We start from the raw sequence: 22,588 nt of genomic DNA, 5'->3' as shown, positions 1-22,588 counted from the left end.
GTCTCCGATCAATGCGCGTTTATAACGTTTCTATAAGAAAATTTCTCTGTTAAGATAGAAAAAAAATATAATTTTTTTCTTCTTTAAAGATATGTATTTGCATTAGAAAAAAAACACGATACGCGATGAAGATTTTGAAATGTATATTGTTTTGTACTAAAATCGTCCCAGACATTACATGTCTCTAAAAGACGTTTAAAAAGCAACTTAAAAATATATTATCGTCCTTTAGATATCTTTAAGATGTTCGGCCTTTTTGTGTAGGATTTTATCTCCTGGATGCATTTTTGATTCGTTGAAAATATAAATATTCCTGGAACAAGACGAAAATGTGAGACATAATGTGGCGATCACAATAATGAATATAATTATATCTATTTATATCTAATAATTTTGTATATCTAATATATTATATCTAAATAATTTATATCTATCGCGATATTTATATCTAAATAATTTTTTATATAATCATTATTTATGTAGTTGGAGAGAAAAATCAGAAAGCGATTATCGTGGTGTAATAGAAAATCGATCGACCTACTATTAAGAATGATGCGCCGAGGAGCAGGCTTTTTAATTTCACGTCGGTATCTACTGGAAATGTGAGCAATAGAATATAATCGACCGACAAGTGGTCCCATTGATGTATCAGCGATGCGACTTGGCGCGATCCGTCTAACGATATTATCTACAATGGAAAAAAACGCACAAACACATATGTAAACAGCTACAAATAGAAAAAAATAATATAATATTCTTATAATAAAAACATATATGAATTTATATATTTATTTTTTTGTATATGAATGTTATAATATTTCTGATAAATGAAAGATATTAAATAATACGTGATAAATAAAAAAATACTGAAGCAAATGTACAAGCGATTTCAATTGTACTTTCGCATCGCGAATTTGAATAATTCGCGACAAACATAGATAATTTATTATTTATACCGCATTGATGCGGCATTTTTACATGTATTACATGAATGACTTATTCACCTGAAATTGCGCTTCTTTATACATGCAACAGCCGCAGATATTAGGACCGTATATATTGCAGAGAGGTTCCTTGAACGCGTCATACACCGTGAAATTCGGTCCCATGAAACTAAAGTTTTCTTCCACGCTACCGATAAGATTCGCGCTTTCCACTGTGATTTTCTGTGCAAATTCATGAATGATTAAACAGAAGGATAGAAACTTATCCGCATTGCATAAGGTCAAGACGTATTTTTTATCTTTTATTTCTGTTTATAGTCGATCAATCAATTCTGTTTTTTTTTTATTCATTTCAGTTTAAATGGATATTTCTGGATATTTTTTAATAGAATTTTCATTATATATAGACACAAAATATTTATATATATATATATATATATAATTTATATTCTTTTGTATGTATATATGTCATATATATATATATATATATATATATATATATATATATATATATATATATGCATGTATATAATTTTTTACAAGATTTCTGAGTTGGTATGGTACGTTGACAGTTAATAAACACCGATTTGAAGACACGAGCGCGAATAATCACAAGGAACTATGGTATTTATTAATATACATGTCGCGTTAACTTGCCTGCCGCGATCCAGGTATGTGCATCCAACTGGGATCTTTTCGCATAACGAACGCGGTTTCGCCGCATTGATCCAGAACATTTAACACGAAACCCTTGTACCAGCCGCACATCCGCGACTCCGTTTCTATCTTGGACTCCATGGCAAGAAATAGCGTTTCCGCCCGTGGTACTTTCACCCTGTACTGAGTCCCCCTCTCAATTCTGCCGAGTACTACCGAGTATTTCGCGTAAATTGTGTATATACATCTTATTCGAGTTGATACATATTTATGTATACAATTATTCTACCTTATACGTATATATATTTTTATTATAGAGATTTAATTTATATAATACAAAATATTATATAAATTAAATCTCTACAATAAAAAAAAAATCTCTACAATTTATGTAACAATAATGTATATTATATATTTATAAATAATCTGTAAAAATAAAATTTAATATTATAATATTAATTATATATATAATATAAAAATATGTTAATTTTATTTCATTTATTACAAGAGTTGGCATTTGTATTCATATATATTTCTTCCTCTCTTTCTCTCTTAGAGCGATAGGCTGAAGATGTACGTGAGATGCGTTAAATACGTACGAGTACTCAAATCAATAACCTGCTGAATTTCCAACTGTTCGACGCCGGCCAAGAATTGTGTGCCGGAGGTCGCGTTTAATTGTGCCCTGGGTGTCGAGATCCAGTCAGTGGTGATGATGGGAATAGGCCTTCGCGGAAATCGAAGTTCGCCTTCTGCAAGAGCGACGTGACGATACGCGCGCGAATAAAATAAAAAGACCGCTCGGAATTTTATTAAGAGCACGGGCATTTGCATTAATCGAGAAATCGATTCCGTCACCTTACGTAACGAGAGACTCTCGTTAATCTCATCGAAAGCATCGTAATTACGATATAGAAGAAATTCAATTAATTCTATTATTTTTCTTATATCTTTATCAATTCTTAAGCAATACATTTTTCAAAGAAAATTGTCTCAGTGTAAGCTGAAGTTATTGATACTCCTTTTGTTGATTATGATAACAAAATAAATTTAATTTAAATTAAGAATTTTCATTTATACCCATACATGTTCGAGTATCAATTGCGATGGAAACATCTAATAATGTAAAATAAGACAATAATTTCTGTAGTGCTTTTATCTACTTATACATAGGAAAAGAGAAGAACAAATATTTGATTGAAATCATTGGCCGTTAATAACTTGTTATCTCACTATCAGCGAAGATATATGTATATATATATATATATATATATTCACCTGTCGGTTGCATCGTGATGACGTTGCTGTTGGCGTAAACGATCGGCGCGTTCTCCTGCATCTCTATTGTCTGCGTCGCCGTACTCGACATCGCTAAGGGATCCGGAAAAAAGAAGTGCAACGTTTACAATATACGTTTTCTAAAAGAATAACGTCTGTGTGCCTGTGTGATAAGAACGCGATATCGCGCTCACTCATTGTCTGATACCGGTCGCCGATGATTGTTCGCTGCTCGTCGACATCTCGTTGAGCTGTTGCGCGTAGCTCTGCTCCATCATCGGTTCCACTTCCGTGTATCGCATGATCGTGCAATAAATTCGGTCGACCAACAGAAATAAGGGCGAGATTCGAAAACGATCGTTATCTCCCTCTTACTTCCGAGATTTATTTAAATTATATTATATCGATTCCGGTGATGCGAATTCAAGCTAACCGTCAAGCCAACACTGTTGGATTCGCGATTTAATTCTTTGCCTACCTTGTTATCGTCTCTGATAAATCAAGCATTTATCTTTGACACGGATAAGCGATATCTCACGTAGATATCGATAGTACGTTTGTCCGTAACAAAAGCACTGACCCGACGCGAATCGAGGACCAAAAATCGCCAATGACGAGCGCGCAGAAAAATGCAGAAATAATTGTTCCTCCTTTTCCATATGATATGAGATATATGTATCTTCGCATTCATTTTTATATATTTTATTTTTAGTCAATTATTTGTAATCTCATCCGTCTGATTGTCTGATTTTATAATTTTGCAATTAATTAATTTGTGGTTCACTCAATCTCGTAGAGCATTTTCTTGCGACATCTGCGTGACATTATCTCTTTTCATTTAGTCTTGACTAGCGAGATATGATAGAAATATTTGTTACTATCCAAGAATAATGACATTTCCATTAATTAACATCTACAAGAAAATAGATATTTATTATTTAAAAAAATATATAAACACGCATTTACGCATACAGTGTGTTCAGTATAAATTATGATAGAAGCGAAAAGACGAATTATTTTGACAAAAATAATTTTAAATAAAAGTGAAATATATTTTTTAGAAACGATAGTTTTTGTTTCGATTCATTAGAATCATTTTCTCGTCGGTATTGATTAGACCTTCTGTCTCTTGACATTCTGTACATATTTTAATGCGCATATTAACATAATTGCATATTCATGCAATATTTTTATAACTACGTATTAATCGTTACATATTCATAAACCATTGATAATTTTTATACGTGTATAACCGCATCTCGTAATTATAAGTAAAGTTAACTTTATGCAAATTATTTACAAATGTAAATAATTTATATACATTATTTACATGAATAAAAAATATGCGCATTAATGCATTGATCTTTTATGCGTTTTCTGAATAGAATTCTCCTTCCTTGCACATATAGTAAATTAATTCATTAGATTTAAGCTCTTCCTTCATTCCAATTAATTCCGAGCAAAATGATATTTCCATTATAGTCGGGCTTTTACTCTCGAGACCCACGCGATAAGATTTTGCTTTTGCGAATACTTATCTCTCGGTTAAGAACGTATATATACATATAAATAGATCGCACGTGGAAAAGTCTAAATATATGTATTTAAAATCGTTATAAATATTTTAATATGTAAATGTACGTATTTAAAAATCTGCAAATGCAGGAGCCATTATATTTAAAAAAGTACGTTCTGAAAAAAGTGAAAGAAAAGACAAAGCCTCGACTCCCTCGTAAATTGAGTAATCTGCGACTTTGAATTCCAGTTTGAACTTCTATTTTTAATAATGTTATGGCTTTCAATATAGTTATGTCTTTCATTTTTTATGATTTTTTTCTTTGTTTTGTTAATTTCCTTGATCAATATACATATTTATTTACGACTTTACGTAGATAGAAAGACAAAATCAATTGGCAATCGGAAATAGGCAAAAGGATCGATTTAAATGTAAGTATGGTCGTAGATACGTATATACGATCACATTTATATACATATATACGAAAACATATACATATTTATCTACATAGATAAATATATACAAAAACAAGATACATATTTATGTACGTAGATAAATATATATATATTGTTTTTATATATTATATATTATGTATATAAATGTGGTCGTAGATACGTATCTATGATCATGCATTTAAATCGACCTTTTTATTTCCGATTGCTAATTGATTTTGTAATTTCGATGTCTTTCTATTTTCTGAGATAGACACAACGTAATATTTTGCCGAATTTCTTCGCTTCTCTAAATATTTCTCGCAATACATGATCACTGATTGCAAATTGCATTTTCAAAATTTCTACGTGTAAAGCTTTTCAAACTAGCAAAAATCGATAGTTAATACGCCTACGCCGAGATAAGATAAAAAAAAAAAAATACAAGTGAAATGCTTGATACCGTTTCGTTCGCCGAGATAAAGTTTTAAACCGAGAAATAAAATTTTCCAAAGATTCATTTAATTTGTTTGGAATCTCTACAAAAATTTTATTTGGATAAACTCGCAAAGCAAAAGAGCATAAAATTTTCCTGTCGGCGTATTTTTTCTCTTCATACCGCACACGGCACACCCCTTTACTTGTTGCTGCCGGCTACTATCAAAGTACCATGCGCGTTTCTATCGATCCTATGCCCTCTCGCCCTATATAAAAGCCGTCGCCATTGGCGGTCGGTCCTGGTCGAAAAAGAACAGGACGTGTTCCATACACATCGGGAGAATCGTCGTCAACGATATTGTGACATAGTAAAAAATAAAAAAAAATAAAAGAAAACCGTACGCTAGTCCGGATTTATCGGTGGGCATCACGCGGATGAGACATTAAATTGACCAGGTACGTACCATCATGCGCGCCGAAAGACTCTTAATTAATCTCAATTAATTAATTTCTCGCTCGACAGTTCTTGCTCGTCGTCGATTGTAATTCATCCCCGCTTCCCTTCTCGCGACTGACATTTCTGTGAGTGTGTGTCCCGTGTCGGGGCAATCAAACTGATTAAATTAATTATCTGATATAATTGTGCGCGAAGAGAAATTCTATCGTTGTTGATCGTTGATATTACTCTCGCACGATCCAATTCTTGATCGGAATGCAATTCCGTTTTTCGTCGTTGAGGCAAAATTGTGAAACTCGCACTTCGCGCTTTTGTGTTGATATCGCGACAAAAAAAATTCGATCGTTGCTTGCCGATTGCGAAACATAACATGGGCAAATATGCGAGTAATCGCAACGTTGGATCATCATCTGATAATTTGATTCGCGCTGCAAATATCTGACCCATTCGCTTTAATGCCATTATTAACGATTTCATTTTAGATTTTGAGAATGTCAAGAAATTTACGTACATGATAATCTTTCGCTTGATAAATGATTACATTACACTACATACGCTAATGATATTAAAACGAAAAAATAGACGAGATATTTTATATTGACTTATTAATTGTGTAAAAATTATATATAATTAAATTTATATATAAATTATATTATAATCAAAATTATTTTATATTAATTATATAATTTACACTTTATAAATTATGAAATTTTATATTTTAATTATACATAATTTTATCCGCACACAAACTATAGTAGATTAATCTGTAGCTTTACTTAAACGCAATACAAATTTTATTAATGACATTTAAATGCTCTATTCAAAGCAAAAAGATTGAATGTCGTCTCAAATATTTACAAATTTATATTTAATTTATAAATATCAATTTAAAGAACAGAATTTTATCGATCTCGAAAGAGACGTTCATATTGCATGATAGCTTGTATTTGTGTGTCCTTAATTGTTTCATTATATTTTAATAACTTAATTTATAATAATGTATATTAACTCCTTTATATTTATTTAATTCATTTCTCTCTTTAATTATTTAATTATACTAACTAAATCTGAAATATTTTTTCGTTATAGTTTCTTTCTTTTACAATCTATAATATATTTTTTTGCTTTACTATGTATCATTTTGTTTACAACTATTATAGTGTTCATTTATACATAAAGTAAGAAAAAATTTTTTACGAGTGACAGTAATTGGATAATTGATCTTGTTTTGCCTTACGTAGTTGCGTTACAGGTTACATCGTTCTTGATACGTCTTCATTCGCGCGAAGGACTTCGCTACTCTATTAACAAAATCGATATCAGCTTAGTGCATAGTATACAAAATAAACACATAGATATAGTCAATAGATAAATAGATATAGTCAATATATATATTTATTTATTATGAAGTAGTTTTTCAATCTTACTATTGAGTTAAATAAAAAACTCACTCAAAAATTTATTTTAAGAAATGGAGATTATAAAACGTAAGATTACAAAAGAATTAATAAAGATTATAGTTTTTATTTAAAAATTTTTGAGACAAAGATAAAAAAGTATAATATAATCTCCACTTTTTTCATACATATATAAATTAAAGATATTTATATAAATTAATATAATTTTCAAAAACAGAGATAAAAAATATGTATAATAGAAAATATGTTTTTTATAAGAGAGAAAATTAGGAGAAATAGATGCGTCAATAATGGAGAAAATATCAGGTGATTTCGATTATATCGATAATATTGCACAAAATTACGTTTCTCTGCCAGTTCAAACAACAATGGCATCGCGAAGGTGGATGCTACCGCTGCTGATTTTGGGAACCGGCGCGATCGCGTCGGTTACCGCGGCTCGGCAATCGAACCGGGAGTCCTTGAGGAGCGCCCTGGACGCAGTCGCGCGAAAGCAGAGATCCCTGGACGCGGCGGACACGCCGGAATACTATAACGATCTCCATTCGTTCAAGTATCACGGCGGCGGCGCCGACCGCAAGTTCAATCGCGACTTCGACGAGGAGGACGAGGAGATCGAGTTCCTGCCTGGCGGTAAGAGGATAGGAACCGGGAGATTCTAAGAGAGATCTTTTTTTTTGTTACATATAAAAGCGAACTCTATCAAAAATCTCGCTCCTTCTCTCATCGCACATTCACCTTTTCTTTCGATCCTTATTACATATTTATAACGCGATAGAAATATTTTTATGAATTTTATACAATATTAAATTTATACTGATTAAATTCCATCGATATTTCAGATAACGGGCAGTTAGAAACGGCGGGGGAGGGTCTGCAGGGTCTGAACAACAAGTTGTTCGAGAGAGCATTGCTCGATTATTTGGAGAACTTGCCCGAGCAGGTAGATTCTTTGATTTAGCAGATGCTTAAAGAAGATAGGTAGTAATAGAGACGGCCAATTTTTTATTCTCGAATCGCGAGATTAGACCCCGTGCAACTCGATCTAATTTTTGGATAATTCGTAAAGATAATTAATATTTTTTAACAGGAAGAGCCGGTAGCTTCGATTTTTCGCGAACGCGAGCGAAGCGGTAGCCGCAAACGAGGCGGCGCCGACGATCGATTGAATCTAGACGACAAGGATCTGGCGAGGCTGTTCTTAGAGGAACTGCAGGACGGTTCTCCGTACGGTTCGCTCGACGACATGGACGATGACGAGTATTTAACCGCTTTACAAACGCTTTACGACAGATACAGAGCTGGTAGAGGGAACAAAGTATACGAGTGAGTTGGATTCCCGATCTGTACGAGTTTCTGTGATCCATTACAGACTATAATTATATAAAATATAAGACATTTTTAATATAATTTAATTTAATTTCGACGATCACGATTTTTTTTTTTTTTTCAGATATCAATAAGATGCATTCATATCGTTAAAATTTCATTGTTTTTACAAGGAGATTTCCAGGAAATTTTAAGGAAATAAAACGGAAATCTCCTTAAAAACATAAGATACTGATAACCGTTAATATGATTTCTAAAAAAATAATGCTTTATTCGACACAGAACGGCAGGACCAATGTCTTGGGGCGAACTGCTTAGCAAATACTCATCGCTAAGGAAGAACGACGATGAAGAGATCGCGGATCAAAATCAGAACATCCTGTATTTGCCACCTACGCTGGAACGTAGAAATGTGAACGGTCGATATCCTATCGGTCGCGAGTTTGGCAACTATCGCAGGCTGACGAAGCGGTATCCGGTCGCTAAGAGAAGCCCCAGACCCACCCAGACTAAGCTAAAGACCACGGATCCTAAGGTGAAACAATAAAGAATGATGTCCCATCATTTAAGGATAAAGGAGACAATATTCTCCTCTTATTTATAATCAGTTGCCTCCTCGACATATAATAAGCTTTTTTTAATTTCTAAATTATTTGTATTCTATTACAACGAAATATTATCGCAACATTATGTCAAAAATATATATTTTTATCAATATACTTCTGTATTATGAATGCAACATTATATAAAGCTATATACTGCAGTATACAAATACGCATTTAACTGTACATTGCAAGGTTGCTCAAGACCTGGGAGCTTTATTCGGCACGCAATCCACGGACACGCACAATCATACTCATAAATCCGATCATAGTCACGAACACGATCACGAACATATTCCCAAACGCGATCACGTACACGATCATGTCCACGATCATGATCACGAACACGAACATGAACACGATCACGGTCACGAGAGCACTTCGGAAACGCCGCCGAAAGTGACGCCGTCTCCGAAGGATCAAAAGGAAAACGCTACGAAGCAGGCCAAATCAAAATTCATCCAAGTGAGAAAGAAGAGTGTCGATTGGTCGCAATATTTCGGCATCGATCGTAGAAAGAAGAAGGCTACTTTCACGGCCGGACAGAATACGCAAAATCAGGATGACGAGTGGATGTTGCAGCGTTATTACGAAGTATATATCGCAATTATTACAATTTATTATTAATAATATTTTCTAAAAAAGATATAAAAGAGAGAAATAGATTATTATATATATTATTATATATTATTATATATATTTTATTAATTTATATTAAATTATATTAAAAACCATAGATCGCGATTTCTTATGGAATAAATGATAATTAGGCGTTTGTAAATCACAGAATATGGCCGAGAATTTAAAATCGAAGAATGACGAGAACGAGGGAAAGGAAAACCTCGAACAGATGGATTCAAAATTGAAATACATTAAAGATTTGATTATCGAGGAAGCTTTGAAATACGCTAATTTGGAGGATGAGACGGATCTGCAAAAGGTAAGTTTGCTCTATATTTTTGCGTAATTTTATTTGATTATGAAAATAAAATAAATTTAATTTAATATTTTTTCCGAGTACCTCATTCTCAAAATTATTAATTATTTCACGATTTAAAAATCAACATTTTTAGAAAGTATAATTAAAATTACATTAAATTGATTTAAATATTATTCTCTACATTATATTAACTTGAATGGAACATATACAAGAAAAATATGAATTCTAAAAAGATATTGATGACACAAATAATGATTAATAAATTAAAATAAAATTTATAAAAATGTTTAGGTGAAGGATAAATTAATGGCGCGAATGGCGGCGGCCTACTCGCTGCAGAAGATGCGCAAGGCGTTGAACGAGCTCCGAAATAATATCGCGGCTCAGAAAGAAGCGGAAAGGATGCAGGAGAATAATCAGACGTCAAATTTCCGCGAGAATAGCAATGGTAACGCAAACAGCAACAGCGACAATGGTGGTAGAACGGATGATAAACGGAGCAGTATCAATAATAATATAGACGACCGCGAATGTAAGTATGCGAGAAAAAATTAGAGAATCGTAGTGAAAATTATGTAAATTATACAGAAAAACTGCCAGACTTAACTCTATAATAATAACAGCATTCACAGAACGTTTTATCACGATTTGTTAAATTAAAATTTTCACAAAGATTTTTTGCAAGCTTATCTAATCTTGTTAGATTTCTGTCTCCTATAATTTTATTATCTATAATTTAATAAATCTGTCTGAACAACAACTATACAAATTTTATGATATACAATTGTTTGGATTATACAGTCATCGAGGAATCTAGAAGCTGCCCGGAATTAGAAGCCATTAAATGGCGATGCCGAAACGTGGACAATCTCGCCGGCGATACATTTCGGATGCTTTACGTGCCCTGCGTGAAGCTACAGATCTGTAAAGCTTGCGTACGTCCATTTGATCTATATCTCTTCATAGATTTTCGATGATACAATATTGGGAGATTATATATAAATCAATCTAATAGCCTAAAATTTCATAAAACACGCGAAAAACATTTTTTAAATCCGTAATTTCAAACTTGTCTTGAAATATTTTTCAAATAAAAAATATATATCTTTTTACATCAAAATATTCTTAGAATATTAAAAACAATCTTGTTTTAATCTCTTTTAAATAAATTTGCATTTTATAAATATATTCAGAAAAAAAATTTGATTTGATTATAAAATCTATTAGATATTATAACACATTATTAGTATATATAATTTATTTTTAATTTTTTAATTATATTAATTAATAATTACTATTTATAATATAATATTTATTATATTTTTTCCATTATATATATATTATATTTATAACAATATAATATTAATATTACATAATACTATTCATTATTAATATTATTAATATTATTTTTTTATATTATTTTTAATAATATCCTCTCTCTCTCTCTCTCTAATATTCTAGTACTTTTTTCTAATATTTTACACAAAGAGATATTCCCTGTTGTAACATGTTATCATGGCACTAGGCACAGGATGAGGAATTGACGACGTTGTTACCCTGCGCCGTCAATTACGCGCTGGAGGCCCGCAAGGTGTGTGACGCATTGGATTCCAGGGAAGGACAGTTATCGTCGAATCGATTGACGGCGGCGACGGCCGAGACCCGCTATGACGAGCGACAATCGTGCGCGAACACCGCGGTGCTCTTGTCGCAGCTACAGCCGACGACGACCGCGTCTGCCAAGTGTCGCGCGGGTTCTGAGCGCGACTCCTGCATACGGCATTACCACGCGCGATATCGATACTTCCGCGAGCCGCCGGTGGCACCAAATCATCGTCCGCATCACGCGGGCGCCCTCGACGCGTTGCAGCAAACCATGTCCAAGCGATAAGAACGAGACCACGTGGGTGGAGGCTCCGGTTCCGCGCCGGCGATATTACGGTCCGACCGCCAATTGTCCGGATATTGTCCGAACGATTCATTTCCCCCTGAAATCTAATCTACGAGATTTGAATATGGAGATCCATTATGATTTTTATTGATTTATATTAAGACCTTGTTGTTATTATATATACATATTTATATTGTTTGATAATTGTGATTCTTAAGTTTATCTCTTTTAAGATTCATTCTGAGAATATTTCGTCCGGATAATCGGCGGTTCACCGTAAAAGGATGTTCGCATAATAAAGAATGAATCAAGAAATCAACCCTCAGCGGATATCGTGAATTTATAAATTTCTGTAATTTCTAATGAGCCTTCATTTAGAGACAAAAATATTCAAAAGAGACTTATAAAGAACTGATTTTAATCATATCATCTTATATGTGTGCGTGCGGTATGTAATATGAATGTATGCGTCTAAGATTTTTTTTTTTGCATTTTATTATCAATTGCTGCAATTTTTCTTTTTTAATTAATGGAGTCTCTGAGAGACCTCCCGGTATTCGTTGAGGGTTAATAGGCTGGCACACGAAAGGTTAATTCTCGAATCGAAATAAACTGGATTAGACTAATTAGTGGAAATTTTCGTTTGTCGGAATAAGAGTTGAAAGAAGAAAAACATAATTTGATTGTCCGTTTTCTTTCGATTTGAGACCAACCGCGAATTCAGATCTCGAACAAATACGACTTGACTTGATCCAGCTCCTTTTACACACGACGCTCCTTCATGATTTTAGATATAAAAATTCTTTGTCGGCAAAATTTCAAAGAATTCCCAATTAATAGAAAAATAATTTTAAAACAATAATTCTAAAAAAATATATATATTTAATTAGCGAAATAATGCGTTTTATCTGTTAAAGAAATTGAAGAATCTTAAATTCGAAAATAAGTAGATAATATATTTAATTAACGAGAGACAAAAAAGGCATTTTATCTATTTGCGAGGTGTGCTATTCGCGCGAACGGCTTTTCAAACCACGACCTCCTTTCTCTTCCGCTGAACTGAACAACGAGACTAATGAATTATAGGGACAATAATATAACGAGACTCGCAACACAGATCACAATCACGACGACACACCGAACCTTTTGCGTACATACGACATGTTTGGACGAGCGCCTCGCAAATGAAATCGGATGTAAAGTCGAATGGAAATATGTAAGCATATGTAAATTAAGTATATAAAGAGCAAGAAAACGAAAAAATAAAAAAACATGTCGCCGCGAGCGCGTCTACTTCCTCTAACTTCCGTATATGTGTGTAAAAAAAAAAAGAAAAATACTCGCGTCGAAAAATTTCAGCGAGAATAAGACCAGCGTCCGTTTGTTTACATAATAAGTTTTCGCACGCTCTAATATACGTGCCGAGATGAAAGAGAAGGATGAAAAATGTGAGAAGGAAGAAGAGAGAGAAAAACGAGAGAGCAGCTCGACGCAGCTTCCAATGAGTCTACCTTCGCAAAAATCTCTAATATCTCTATTACTGTCTATATTATACCAAGCGTTTATGTTATAAACGGCGTTACAGATACACGGTCGATGTGTCAGTCCTATATTCAAAATGTAATAAATATATTTCAACATAAAATACCTTTTCGTCAATGCGCAACCCGATCGTGTCTTCGTCATCATCATCATCATTGCTGGGGGGACTCACGGGCTCGGAAACGATCTGCAATGATTCCAATATCTCCAAACATTGCGGTTTGTAGAGCTTTAATAATTCCAGTTGCATTCTCGCGCAATCAACTGCAACGGAATTGAATTTTTATTCGGATTAATTCAATTAATTAAAATCTTTAAGAATATATATGTATATATATATATATATATATATATATATATATATATACTACTCACTCCTGAGTTTCGACACCTGTTCGAGCCTGATTTTTAATTCCATCTGCGCTTTGTTGGTCTGATCGAATATTTCTTGATGGGGATCCTCTGACATAACTGCGCGCGCAAATTGAGAATTAAGTAAGACTTAACTCAGATTTAATCGAACAAATCCTGTGATTTGCTTCTCGATATTTGCGAGAAAAAATTACAGAGAACGACAGTTTCTCGATTTCTAAAAAAACAATATGGCCGTCTTGCCGCCAACGTGAAAATGTATTTGCATGACGTAACCGATTGCGTTCAAAAACCTATCGAGTGCAGTAACTTTGATCGATCAATCGGAAAGCTTTGTTTTTCCTGTCATGATTGGCCAATCAAATATGACTGTATTCAGAGTAGATTTTTGAACGCAACTAATCGCTCAATAGTACATGACGTCACACTATTTTCGCGGTTATTCTTTTAAAATATGAAATTAAATAAATTTTTTGCCATGTTTAATAGATTATCAGGTAACTATTCCAAAATTATCAATTAGTGCATTATGCTTTTCTAGATTATCGAACAATCTAGAAAATTCCATCAACCTGCATTTTCTTCGCAAATTTTGAACCTTAAAATAAATGCCGTCCTTTTCGAAATATTAATAATAATGAATTAGAATAATAAATAAATCTATTTAATTAATTAATTCAAGTCCTATACATATATGGAAAGGAGATGCATCTCGTACATCATCTCCGATGATGAGCCTGCGCGATAACGATTACGAAACGACGGCGACGGTTACGTCATGACACATCGCATCACATCGCCGTCAGCTGATCACCCCTTGCCTTGTCAAAGTCCGCACGGTAGCAGTAGCGACGGCGGAGAGAGGAGAAGGGGAGAGGCAGAAAGAGTAGGGTCCAGATCATGCGGATTCCCGTCGCATTCTTCGGTCGATCAGCGGAGCAAGATAGCCATTGTCGAATTTCTCATGGTGGCGATCACCACGTATCGCGCCGTTCCGGTTCTCAGGGCCGTGATACTTGGCGCGCCGGCATCCGGTAAGGGCACCGTGTCCACGAGGATCGTCCAGCAGTTTGGCGTCGCGCACATTTCCAGCGGCGACAGACTGCGTCTCCACGTGTCCGTCGGCACCAGTACGTATCGTCAATATCTTGCGCGATAATATATACTTGAGTTATTGTAATTTCAATAAAATTAGAATTTCTTTTCTCTCGCATTCTTGTCTCATTTTGTTATAATTTTAAAAATACAATTGAATCGACATTTTCGATAAAGCGGAAAATTTTTTTCGTGATTTTATAATTAAATAAATTTAAAAAAAACGCATTCTGCATTGCATTCGTCTATTTACAGATCTAGGCAGGGAAGTGAAGAAGTACATGGAAAATGGTAGCTTCGTACCAGACGACTTGATGATATCCTTCATCGGCGAGGAGATCCAATCGGTGGCGAATCGGAATTGGCTATTGGACGGTAAGTAAAGAAAATGACGTTGTCATATCTTGATTATCGCAGTCAAGGTCTTAAACTTGTGTGCTGAGTTTTAAACACGGATCCAAATATCTTGGCATCGGTGCAGGATTCCCGAGAACATTGACGCAGGCGGAGCGATTGCAGAAGTTACAGCCGATCAATCTCGTGGTGAATCTCGTGGTGCCCACCTGCGTCATATTGGATCGCATCAAGAGTAGATGGGTGCATCTACCCAGCGGCAGGGTCTACAATATTGGCTTTAACGATCCACGAGTGCCGGTAATCACGCAACAAATATTATCGCCCGTTATATTTTAAACACGCAGAAAGAGTATAAAACAGTGCAAAAGTATATAAGCGACTTAATATTACACTATTACATAATTGATTATAACATAATAGGAATTGCATAACATTTTGAGACGATATGAAACAATAATATTCTATTATGTTATAAAATAGTGAACCTCTATTAATTTATAACAATGGATAATTGGGCGGTTTGATGTTTAATATGCTGAAATGTTTTGCAGGGCAAGGATGACGTAACGGGCGAACCGTTGAGTCAGAGAGAGGATGACAAACTGGAAGTTGTGCAAAGAAGACTGCAAGACTACACGATGAAGACTGAGCCGGTTGTGCGGTTTTATCGTGAGATTGGAATATTGAAGGACTTTCACGGTAATACTACTGACGAAATGTGGCCAGAAATTAGAAAATGTATAGCACAATACTTTTGAATTTTAGATCAATTTTTTTTAGATAAATATATTTAAATGTACGCGGATAAGATCGTCTCGGATAGATCCTCCCTCTTTCTCTTTGATCCTTAAATAGGTCTATTTAGATCTGTGTTTAAATCTGTCTGTGAAACTACATCTTCAATCTATATATAATTCTTACATTTTTAAAAATTAGATCCACACGTACACAGATATAGAGAAAAAAGATTACATAAGGTCCGAGAATTATATCTAAGAATATTTGTACATTATTACATATCGAAAGATTGAAATAAGCAGATCTATTTAAACCTATTTGGGATCTCTCTCCAATTCGCAAAGCGTGCACATGATCTCAAATAATAAGCGCTCTTGTTCTGTAATAACACAAAAAGAACGCGTATTATAACGTTGAACGCAATTTGCTTTTTCATTCACACATACAACAAACGCACACACGCATGAATCATATTGCTTGCATATACGCGATTTCGTATATCGACAATAATAGATGTTTTCAACGCGCAACGCCAAGATAATCCAACGAGATTTTATAATTCAATATTGAATGGCAACGATAATCATATCTATAATTAGCGGGCGAGAATTACATATACTATTAGCCAATTATATATATATATATATATATATATATATATATATATATATATAAAAGCAGTAACGAATATATGAAGTGTCCCAAAAGAATTAAATGTTTCTTTAATAAAGGAATTTTTTTTCCTTAGAATTAGTGAGAAATTGTCGAGGCATAATTTTTACGAGTGATTGAAGAAAACTTTTCGCGATTACATTTAATGGAATACTTTCAGGACACCCTGTATACGTTTACCGTATTAATTTTTCAGTTAGGATTTTGCAAAGCATTGAAATAAACGCGAGCTATACGTCGGTAATTTTTTGTGATTATCATTTTTTATGAATATAATATGTATTTGCGAGCTAACTTGCTTGACCAAAGTTCAAGATATAGTACAAAGTAGTGATTCTAGAATTAATCGCCATGTAATCACCACACATTTCTCTTCTTTATTTCCAACGTATATATAACGTTATCAATGTAAGAGAGATATATAACAACGTTCAATATTATGTATACAGTTTTAACAATATAAGTACAATATACGCATATACATATGCAAATATATATATGTATATGCGTATACAGGGTGAGGCATATCTCTCCAATAGAGTACATCTAAATAATTTTTTTAACTAATCTTCTTTTTTATTCTTACTTTTCTATTTTTATATAGAGATTTATTATATATGTTTAGAATCATAGATTTTTTTATTTGTCATCACACTTGAGTATTATTTGCTTGTTTATTTTTCTTCTTAACCTTTGAATAATCTCGATATGCGAAAAATCAATTAATTTTCTACATCCTATTATATTCTACTCTCTTCTATTTTAAACATTCATATCGTATTGTCGAAAATACGCGGAAATATTTTTAAAGATAAAGGACAATTTAAAGATAGGACTATATAACAGGGAAAAAATTCGTTCAAGAAGAAATATTTGAAATTTCGAAAATTTCATCGAGATATCATTAGATACATATATATTTTTAAATATCGATTCTTTTATTTATAGATATATGTATAAATAGATACAGATGTCAGATCTTTCTTAAACGGATATTTAGACGTGCACTATTAGCTGCTTCACCCTGTATATGCCATGCTCACGTTCCTAACGAATCCCGTTATTCCTTTCTTAAAGCAGAAATTACTCAGGACTTCAGTCGTAAAAAAATAAATAAATAAATAAATAAATGGTTTATTATATTTTCCTTTAAGTAAATCAGACTTGTGAGAACTGGCATTCTCTTATATCCGCGCGGATTTTCGTTTCATATATTTTAGAGAGAATTTAGCAAAAATTTGTTACAAACATGTGTTTCTCTCGATTTAAATTGTGGAATGCGCGTTTTCGCAAATTTTTTCAATATTTATGATCTACGAACGTTTCGCTTTGTATACACTTGCAAAATAAATAAATATGATTATTACTGAAATATTATGATATTAAGTTATATCAAGTTAATTATTCTTAATAAATAATAAAATGATCAACGAATTTCGAGATCGTGTATAATCAGATGAGAAAAATTGTGCATTCTCATTGCATATAATATATATACATATTAGATGATCGAAAAAATATACGGTCAATTTAATCGATTAAGTTGTACTAGAACATCGTCGGGAATAATATCTTGCTCTTTCTTTACTTCTTACCTTGTAAGTAACAATAACTGGTCATTGCGTGAAACCCGAATCTTATCCTCAAACACGCATTGAGATCATGGAGATGCGCTGCTCTCCGCATGCGCTCCGATTTTATCTTTCCGATATAATATTCGATTCACACTTCGTTTTCTTACATTTGCTATAAAGGAGCGGACATATAAAGAATACTGTCGCAAAAAAAAAAATTGGACATTTATGAGTAAAGATATTTTCGCGAAAGTATCCTCGATATTCATTTAAATATCACCTGTTTGTTCTTTTTCTCTCCTTTTTTTATCTTATTGCAGTAACTCGAACTCTTCAGACTCATACAGATCATCCTCCGGTGTATCGTGACCGACGAACGGATTCGTTGACGGCAAAAGACCTTCGACGACCTCGATACCATGCTGGAGATCCTTGCCGCTTCCTTCGCAAAACAGGAACATTGGATAGTTCGTCTTCTGATTTGGTATCACAAACTGTAATACATTAATCTTAAGACTTATTTTTCTTTCTTATACGTAAAATTAAATATAGATTTTATCTTATCTTTCTATTTATCTTGCTCTTGTAATCGGTTCAATATGACTTATTTTCTATCTTTAAAATATAATGATTCATAAGTCAAGAAGAGATATCGATCTTATTCACTGTATTATACTTAATTGCACTTAGAGAATCACATTAAAAATATGTACACTTACTCGTCGAATCGTCTCCATAAAGTCGGTGAGCGATTCCCTATTGGGAAAGTAAAAGCCTACGCAACAACTAGGGTCCATCTTCGAGAGCAACATCTTCCTTGGCGATGTGCAGTGGAAGCTTGTCAATGGAAAATCATTTTTCCACACATCTACAGTCTCCTGTATAAATAAATGAACAAATGAGCAAGCGAGTAATATAATATCTAATATATTCTATGATAAAATTTTTATGATGAAAAGAGAAATGTAATATAATACAGAATGATTCAATACGATAAATATACGATATACAAAGTGTAAACTGAATGAGATAAAATAAAAAAAAATGAATCATCAAGTGTAATGAAAAAGAAAAAAGTTTTAAAGATAATCAACTTTAGCGGAAAATTCTATGTTTAAATATCTAAATATTATAAAGTAATATTTGTATATATTTCAATTTAAAAGATTGAAAAATCACCTGACAATAATGCGGATCTAGATGAATCAATTTATCGTCCTGATAGCCAATGAAATAGAGCGAGTGTCGCGGTCGACCGCCGATCACGCCGATGCACGTATCCAACGTTAATAACGATGTCAGACAGGGCGCATAAAGGGTGTTCAGCTTGTCGGCGCCGAGTCGCAGAGGCACCAATAGCACCAGAGCTTTCCATTTACCATCAAGAGTGCGACAAACACTTTCTACGTCTTGCAAATATACTAGAAAATGTTTAATTTAACCTTTAATTCAATACAAAATTTTTCTATCAAATTTGACATAATACAAAATTTTGAATAAAATTAATGTTTTGCAAAAAAAAAAAAAAATATTTTGGTTACATTTTACATACAGTTCTGTATTGGTTCTAACCTGCGCAATCCTGCGCAACGTATACTGCCAACTGGTCGAGTTTGCTATTGGGTTGCTTGCTTGCGCACTCCACAGCCTGACTCAAAAGGTGAGCAACTGAGGAGGGACCGTACCAATCGCCTGCACGTTTTCCCGCGGCAGCACCCAGCAATACGAGCCTGTGTATGGAGAATGGAGATTCTGATTGATCGCCGAACCATTTAATAATCATTCGATGATTACGGTCGTCCACCATCTCTTGAAGAGTGTCGATTGGTTGTTCCGGTCGCCATCTCCATTCTAGAAGCAAAAGAAAAAAATTTATTCAGCCATATATAACATAATAGCAATCAGATTTATGCCAGCAATTTGTTGTGCTTATCGAATAAAATTGAAAACTTATAATAATCTTTATAATAATATAATTTAATTAATTTTTATTTTAATTTGAATTATATAAAAAAAAGTTATCGTTAATTTAAATAGTCTTTTTTTTTAAATTATTCTTTATTTTCAAATGAAAATAAACTGATAATATGATTATAGGCAAAATTTAAAAGAAAATCAAAAGATATTTTTTACATCGGTTTGACGAAATAAACTTAAAAAGTAAGAATAATTACCCCGTCCGAGAAAATGACAGACCAACGCTTGCGCTAGCATCATTTGTCCGCTGCGCAGCATGCAGCCCCAGCCGCAGTCTGTGGTAAAGGTGGAGCCGTTCAGTATCTGAAATTCTCGTCTATATGTTAACCAGATGCGCGATACAAAGTCTCTCTTAAATTCCTCTATCGTATTCTCGAAGTTGGTGGCGTCCATTGCTAAGGAAACCTGACTCCCTGTTCCAACCGGTTCTAGAGCTTCTGACGCCCTCTCCAAGGGATCCTCCGATTTTTTCAGATAACATTGACCCAGCAACCATACTGGAGATTCCTTAGAGAAGTTTGTCTTTATCTTCACAGTCCAGCCTTTATTACACAAAGACAATTTTTATATTAGAACTTTTATGTGTGTGTGAGAATTGACATAAAATTGATATTATATAATGTATTCTATCTCTTTTTATATTTTATGACACAGAAAAGTTTGAAATATAAAATATTGTCAACTGTTTAATCAAGCATACAAACCATATTTAACATTGTTCCACATGGAGAGCAATTTAGTCTTGACTTTGCTGTCGACCTCTGTAGCGGCCATAGCGTCGTCCAATGGCATCTCGGATGATCCGAAACCACGATCCGAGATAGGAATTTGTATAGTCGGTACACGATCTGGGATCATCCCGGAAAATAATCCGAAATGGCCGGGACCAAAACCACCTAAGACATAGCATTCGATATTTAGATATTATTCTATAACTGATATCTTTACTGTCTTATTAAGATAAAAATATAATAATAAAAGAGCAAATTTTGCCTCGTTTTCATAGACCAAAGATCTTTAATAACATTATAATTTGATCAATAATACTTTACTATATATTATTATATTTTATTTACTGTGCTATATCTTTTATATTTATATTTTTTTATATTATTTTTTAATTTTCCTTAACTATAAGTTTCTATCTCTATTTTATATATTAATTATGTAAGCTACTCTCTAATTCTTTGTTTCTTATTTATCATTTTATTAAAGTTGTTATTTTTATTATTCTGTGCGTTGCCACCTGGCTCTTCCTGATTCAAATAATCCAGACTACAAATGACTCTGCAATTAGCATTTGCCAACTGTTATAACACATAAATCATCAAAGTAAATAAATTAAGAATTTTGCCTTTCTTGTACTCTTATCTTGTTTGTAAAGTGTTTAGTATGTAACTGTATAGGTAACTGTAATTGGAGTATAGGTGTCAGCGGGTTATTTAATTTACGATAGCACATAGATTAAATATCCAAGCACACAAAACAATGATAAAAATAGCTAATATTAGCAAGCAAATTTATATGTGCTTTTTAAAAAAAGAATTTGTCTGTTTGTTCCCATTAATTCTATTGCTTGAAACAAATATAACAAATTTTGCAAAATAGTCATGTGATAAATGTTATATAAGTATTTCAACGAATGTGCCTTGAGAATCATCACCAAGGACTATCCAAATTTTCACACAAGATAAGATTCCGTCTTATCATATCATCATTCTTATAACGTATATTATCTAATTTTGCAGAAAGTATAATACCCAACAAGCACATAGCACACCCTTCGCATTGCGTTAAACTTTGCATCCAGAATAAAATAAATATATAAATAATCGAGACTGTCGAAGAAAAGGAAGGATAGGAAGCTGAAAGAAAATGCAAAAATATCACGGCTAAAGTGTTTAGATCCGTTAAAAGCTGACTTCCAAGATCGAGTAAACAGCGTGACGCCTACTCACCTAACCTCTCCCGCGACGAATGCATCTGTCCGTTCATGTCTAAGGATAGGAATATGTGTTTTTGGAACGGAAGAATTACGCGGACGATGTTCCGCGGTATCTCGCCGGCAAAAAGATACGTGCGAGAAAGGGCGAGCAATATATTACATCTTCCCGACTGGACGACTTGTCGCGCGCGTTGCCGATTGATTCTATGATTTTACGAGACGCCAGCAACAGCAGCGTCTGACGTTTGTGACACCTCGACTCCTCACGTATTTACGACGCCAAAACTTCTGATTGGTTCCACCATTCTCGGTCAGGGGATTCTCAGCTAATCGGCAAGAAGTTGGCTAGGGTGCAGAGTTCGACTCGGAAGTATCCCATCTAGATTGAATGGCGACGTTAAAGGGCGCGCGGTGC

At 33.6% G+C, this 22,588-nt stretch overlaps 5 protein-coding genes across 11 annotated transcripts; 2 read left to right on the top strand and 3 right to left on the bottom strand.

The window, feature by feature from the left end:
* Window positions 1–126: 126 nt before the first annotated feature.
* LOC126856490 (phospholipid scramblase 1-like) lies at window positions 127–5,871 on the bottom strand. Of its 4 annotated transcripts, none has more exons than XM_050605032.1 (7): window positions 5,729–5,871; window positions 2,880–2,972; window positions 2,201–2,353; window positions 1,602–1,813; window positions 1,005–1,166; window positions 542–688; window positions 127–313 (listed from the first exon to the last, which is right to left on the bottom strand). In XM_050605032.1, the coding sequence occupies exons 2-7, from the start codon at window positions 2,968–2,970 to the stop codon at window positions 269–271; spliced, it is 810 nt and encodes a 269-aa protein (XP_050460989.1). In that variant the 5' UTR covers window positions 2,971–2,972; window positions 5,729–5,871; the 3' UTR covers window positions 127–268. The 4 variants fall into 4 exon arrangements, with proteins under 4 accessions (XP_050460989.1, XP_050460986.1, XP_050460988.1 ...); XM_050605029.1 differs by lacking the exon at window positions 5,729–5,871 and adding an exon at window positions 3,088–3,510; XM_050605031.1 differs by lacking the exon at window positions 5,729–5,871 and adding an exon at window positions 3,074–3,506.
* On the top strand, window positions 5,546–13,275 carry LOC126856474 (uncharacterized). Its single transcript, XM_050605000.1, has 10 exons — window positions 5,546–5,720; window positions 7,497–7,772; window positions 7,982–8,082; window positions 8,230–8,465; window positions 8,751–9,003; window positions 9,266–9,664; window positions 9,858–10,010; window positions 10,302–10,542; window positions 10,812–10,945; window positions 11,536–13,275. Exons 2-10 carry the CDS (start codon window positions 7,508–7,510, stop codon window positions 11,899–11,901), a joined length of 2,148 nt encoding a protein of 715 aa, XP_050460957.1. The 5' UTR covers window positions 5,546–5,720; window positions 7,497–7,507; the 3' UTR covers window positions 11,902–13,275.
* Window positions 6,612–14,520, bottom strand: LOC126856498 (uncharacterized). Of its 2 annotated transcripts, XM_050605044.1 has the most exons (3): window positions 13,819–14,520; window positions 13,550–13,707; window positions 6,612–7,022 (listed from the first exon to the last, which is right to left on the bottom strand). In XM_050605044.1, exons 1-3 carry the CDS (start codon window positions 13,910–13,912, stop codon window positions 6,975–6,977), a joined length of 300 nt encoding a protein of 99 aa, XP_050461001.1. In that variant the 5' UTR covers window positions 13,913–14,520; the 3' UTR covers window positions 6,612–6,974. The 2 variants fall into 2 exon arrangements, with proteins under 2 accessions (XP_050461001.1, XP_050461000.1); XM_050605043.1 differs by lacking the exon at window positions 6,612–7,022 and having other exon boundaries at window positions 13,426–13,707.
* A 7-nt stretch (window positions 14,521–14,527) lies between these two features.
* Window positions 14,528–17,168, top strand: LOC126856491 (GTP:AMP phosphotransferase AK3, mitochondrial). Its single transcript, XM_050605034.1, has 4 exons — window positions 14,528–14,945; window positions 15,166–15,285; window positions 15,392–15,564; window positions 15,819–17,168. Exons 1-4 carry the CDS (start codon window positions 14,594–14,596, stop codon window positions 16,023–16,025), a joined length of 852 nt encoding a protein of 283 aa, XP_050460991.1. The 5' UTR covers window positions 14,528–14,593; the 3' UTR covers window positions 16,026–17,168.
* On the bottom strand, window positions 17,032–22,503 carry LOC126856480 (cysteine protease ATG4D). 3 transcript variants are annotated; one of them, XM_050605011.1, is made up of 8 exons: window positions 22,187–22,503; window positions 20,933–21,124; window positions 20,426–20,770; window positions 19,824–20,102; window positions 19,431–19,672; window positions 18,971–19,129; window positions 18,532–18,745; window positions 17,032–18,423 (listed from the first exon to the last, which is right to left on the bottom strand). In XM_050605011.1, the coding sequence occupies exons 1-7, from the start codon at window positions 22,221–22,223 to the stop codon at window positions 18,563–18,565; spliced, it is 1,437 nt and encodes a 478-aa protein (XP_050460968.1). In that variant the 5' UTR covers window positions 22,224–22,503; the 3' UTR covers window positions 17,032–18,423; window positions 18,532–18,562. The 3 variants fall into 3 exon arrangements, with proteins under 3 accessions (XP_050460968.1, XP_050460967.1, XP_050460969.1); XM_050605010.1 differs by having other exon boundaries at window positions 17,032–18,745; window positions 22,187–22,502; XM_050605012.1 differs by lacking the exon at window positions 22,187–22,503 and having other exon boundaries at window positions 17,032–18,745; window positions 20,426–20,735; window positions 20,933–21,094.
* Between the last annotated feature and the right edge of the window lie 85 nt (window positions 22,504–22,588).

This window comes from Cataglyphis hispanica, chromosome 19 (genome assembly GCF_021464435.1).
Source record: "Cataglyphis hispanica isolate Lineage 1 chromosome 19, ULB_Chis1_1.0, whole genome shotgun sequence".
Classification (NCBI taxonomy): domain Eukaryota; kingdom Metazoa; phylum Arthropoda; class Insecta; order Hymenoptera; family Formicidae; genus Cataglyphis; species Cataglyphis hispanica.
The sequence above is the reverse complement of the archived record's forward strand: the minus strand, read 5'-3'. Positions and strand labels throughout refer to the sequence as shown.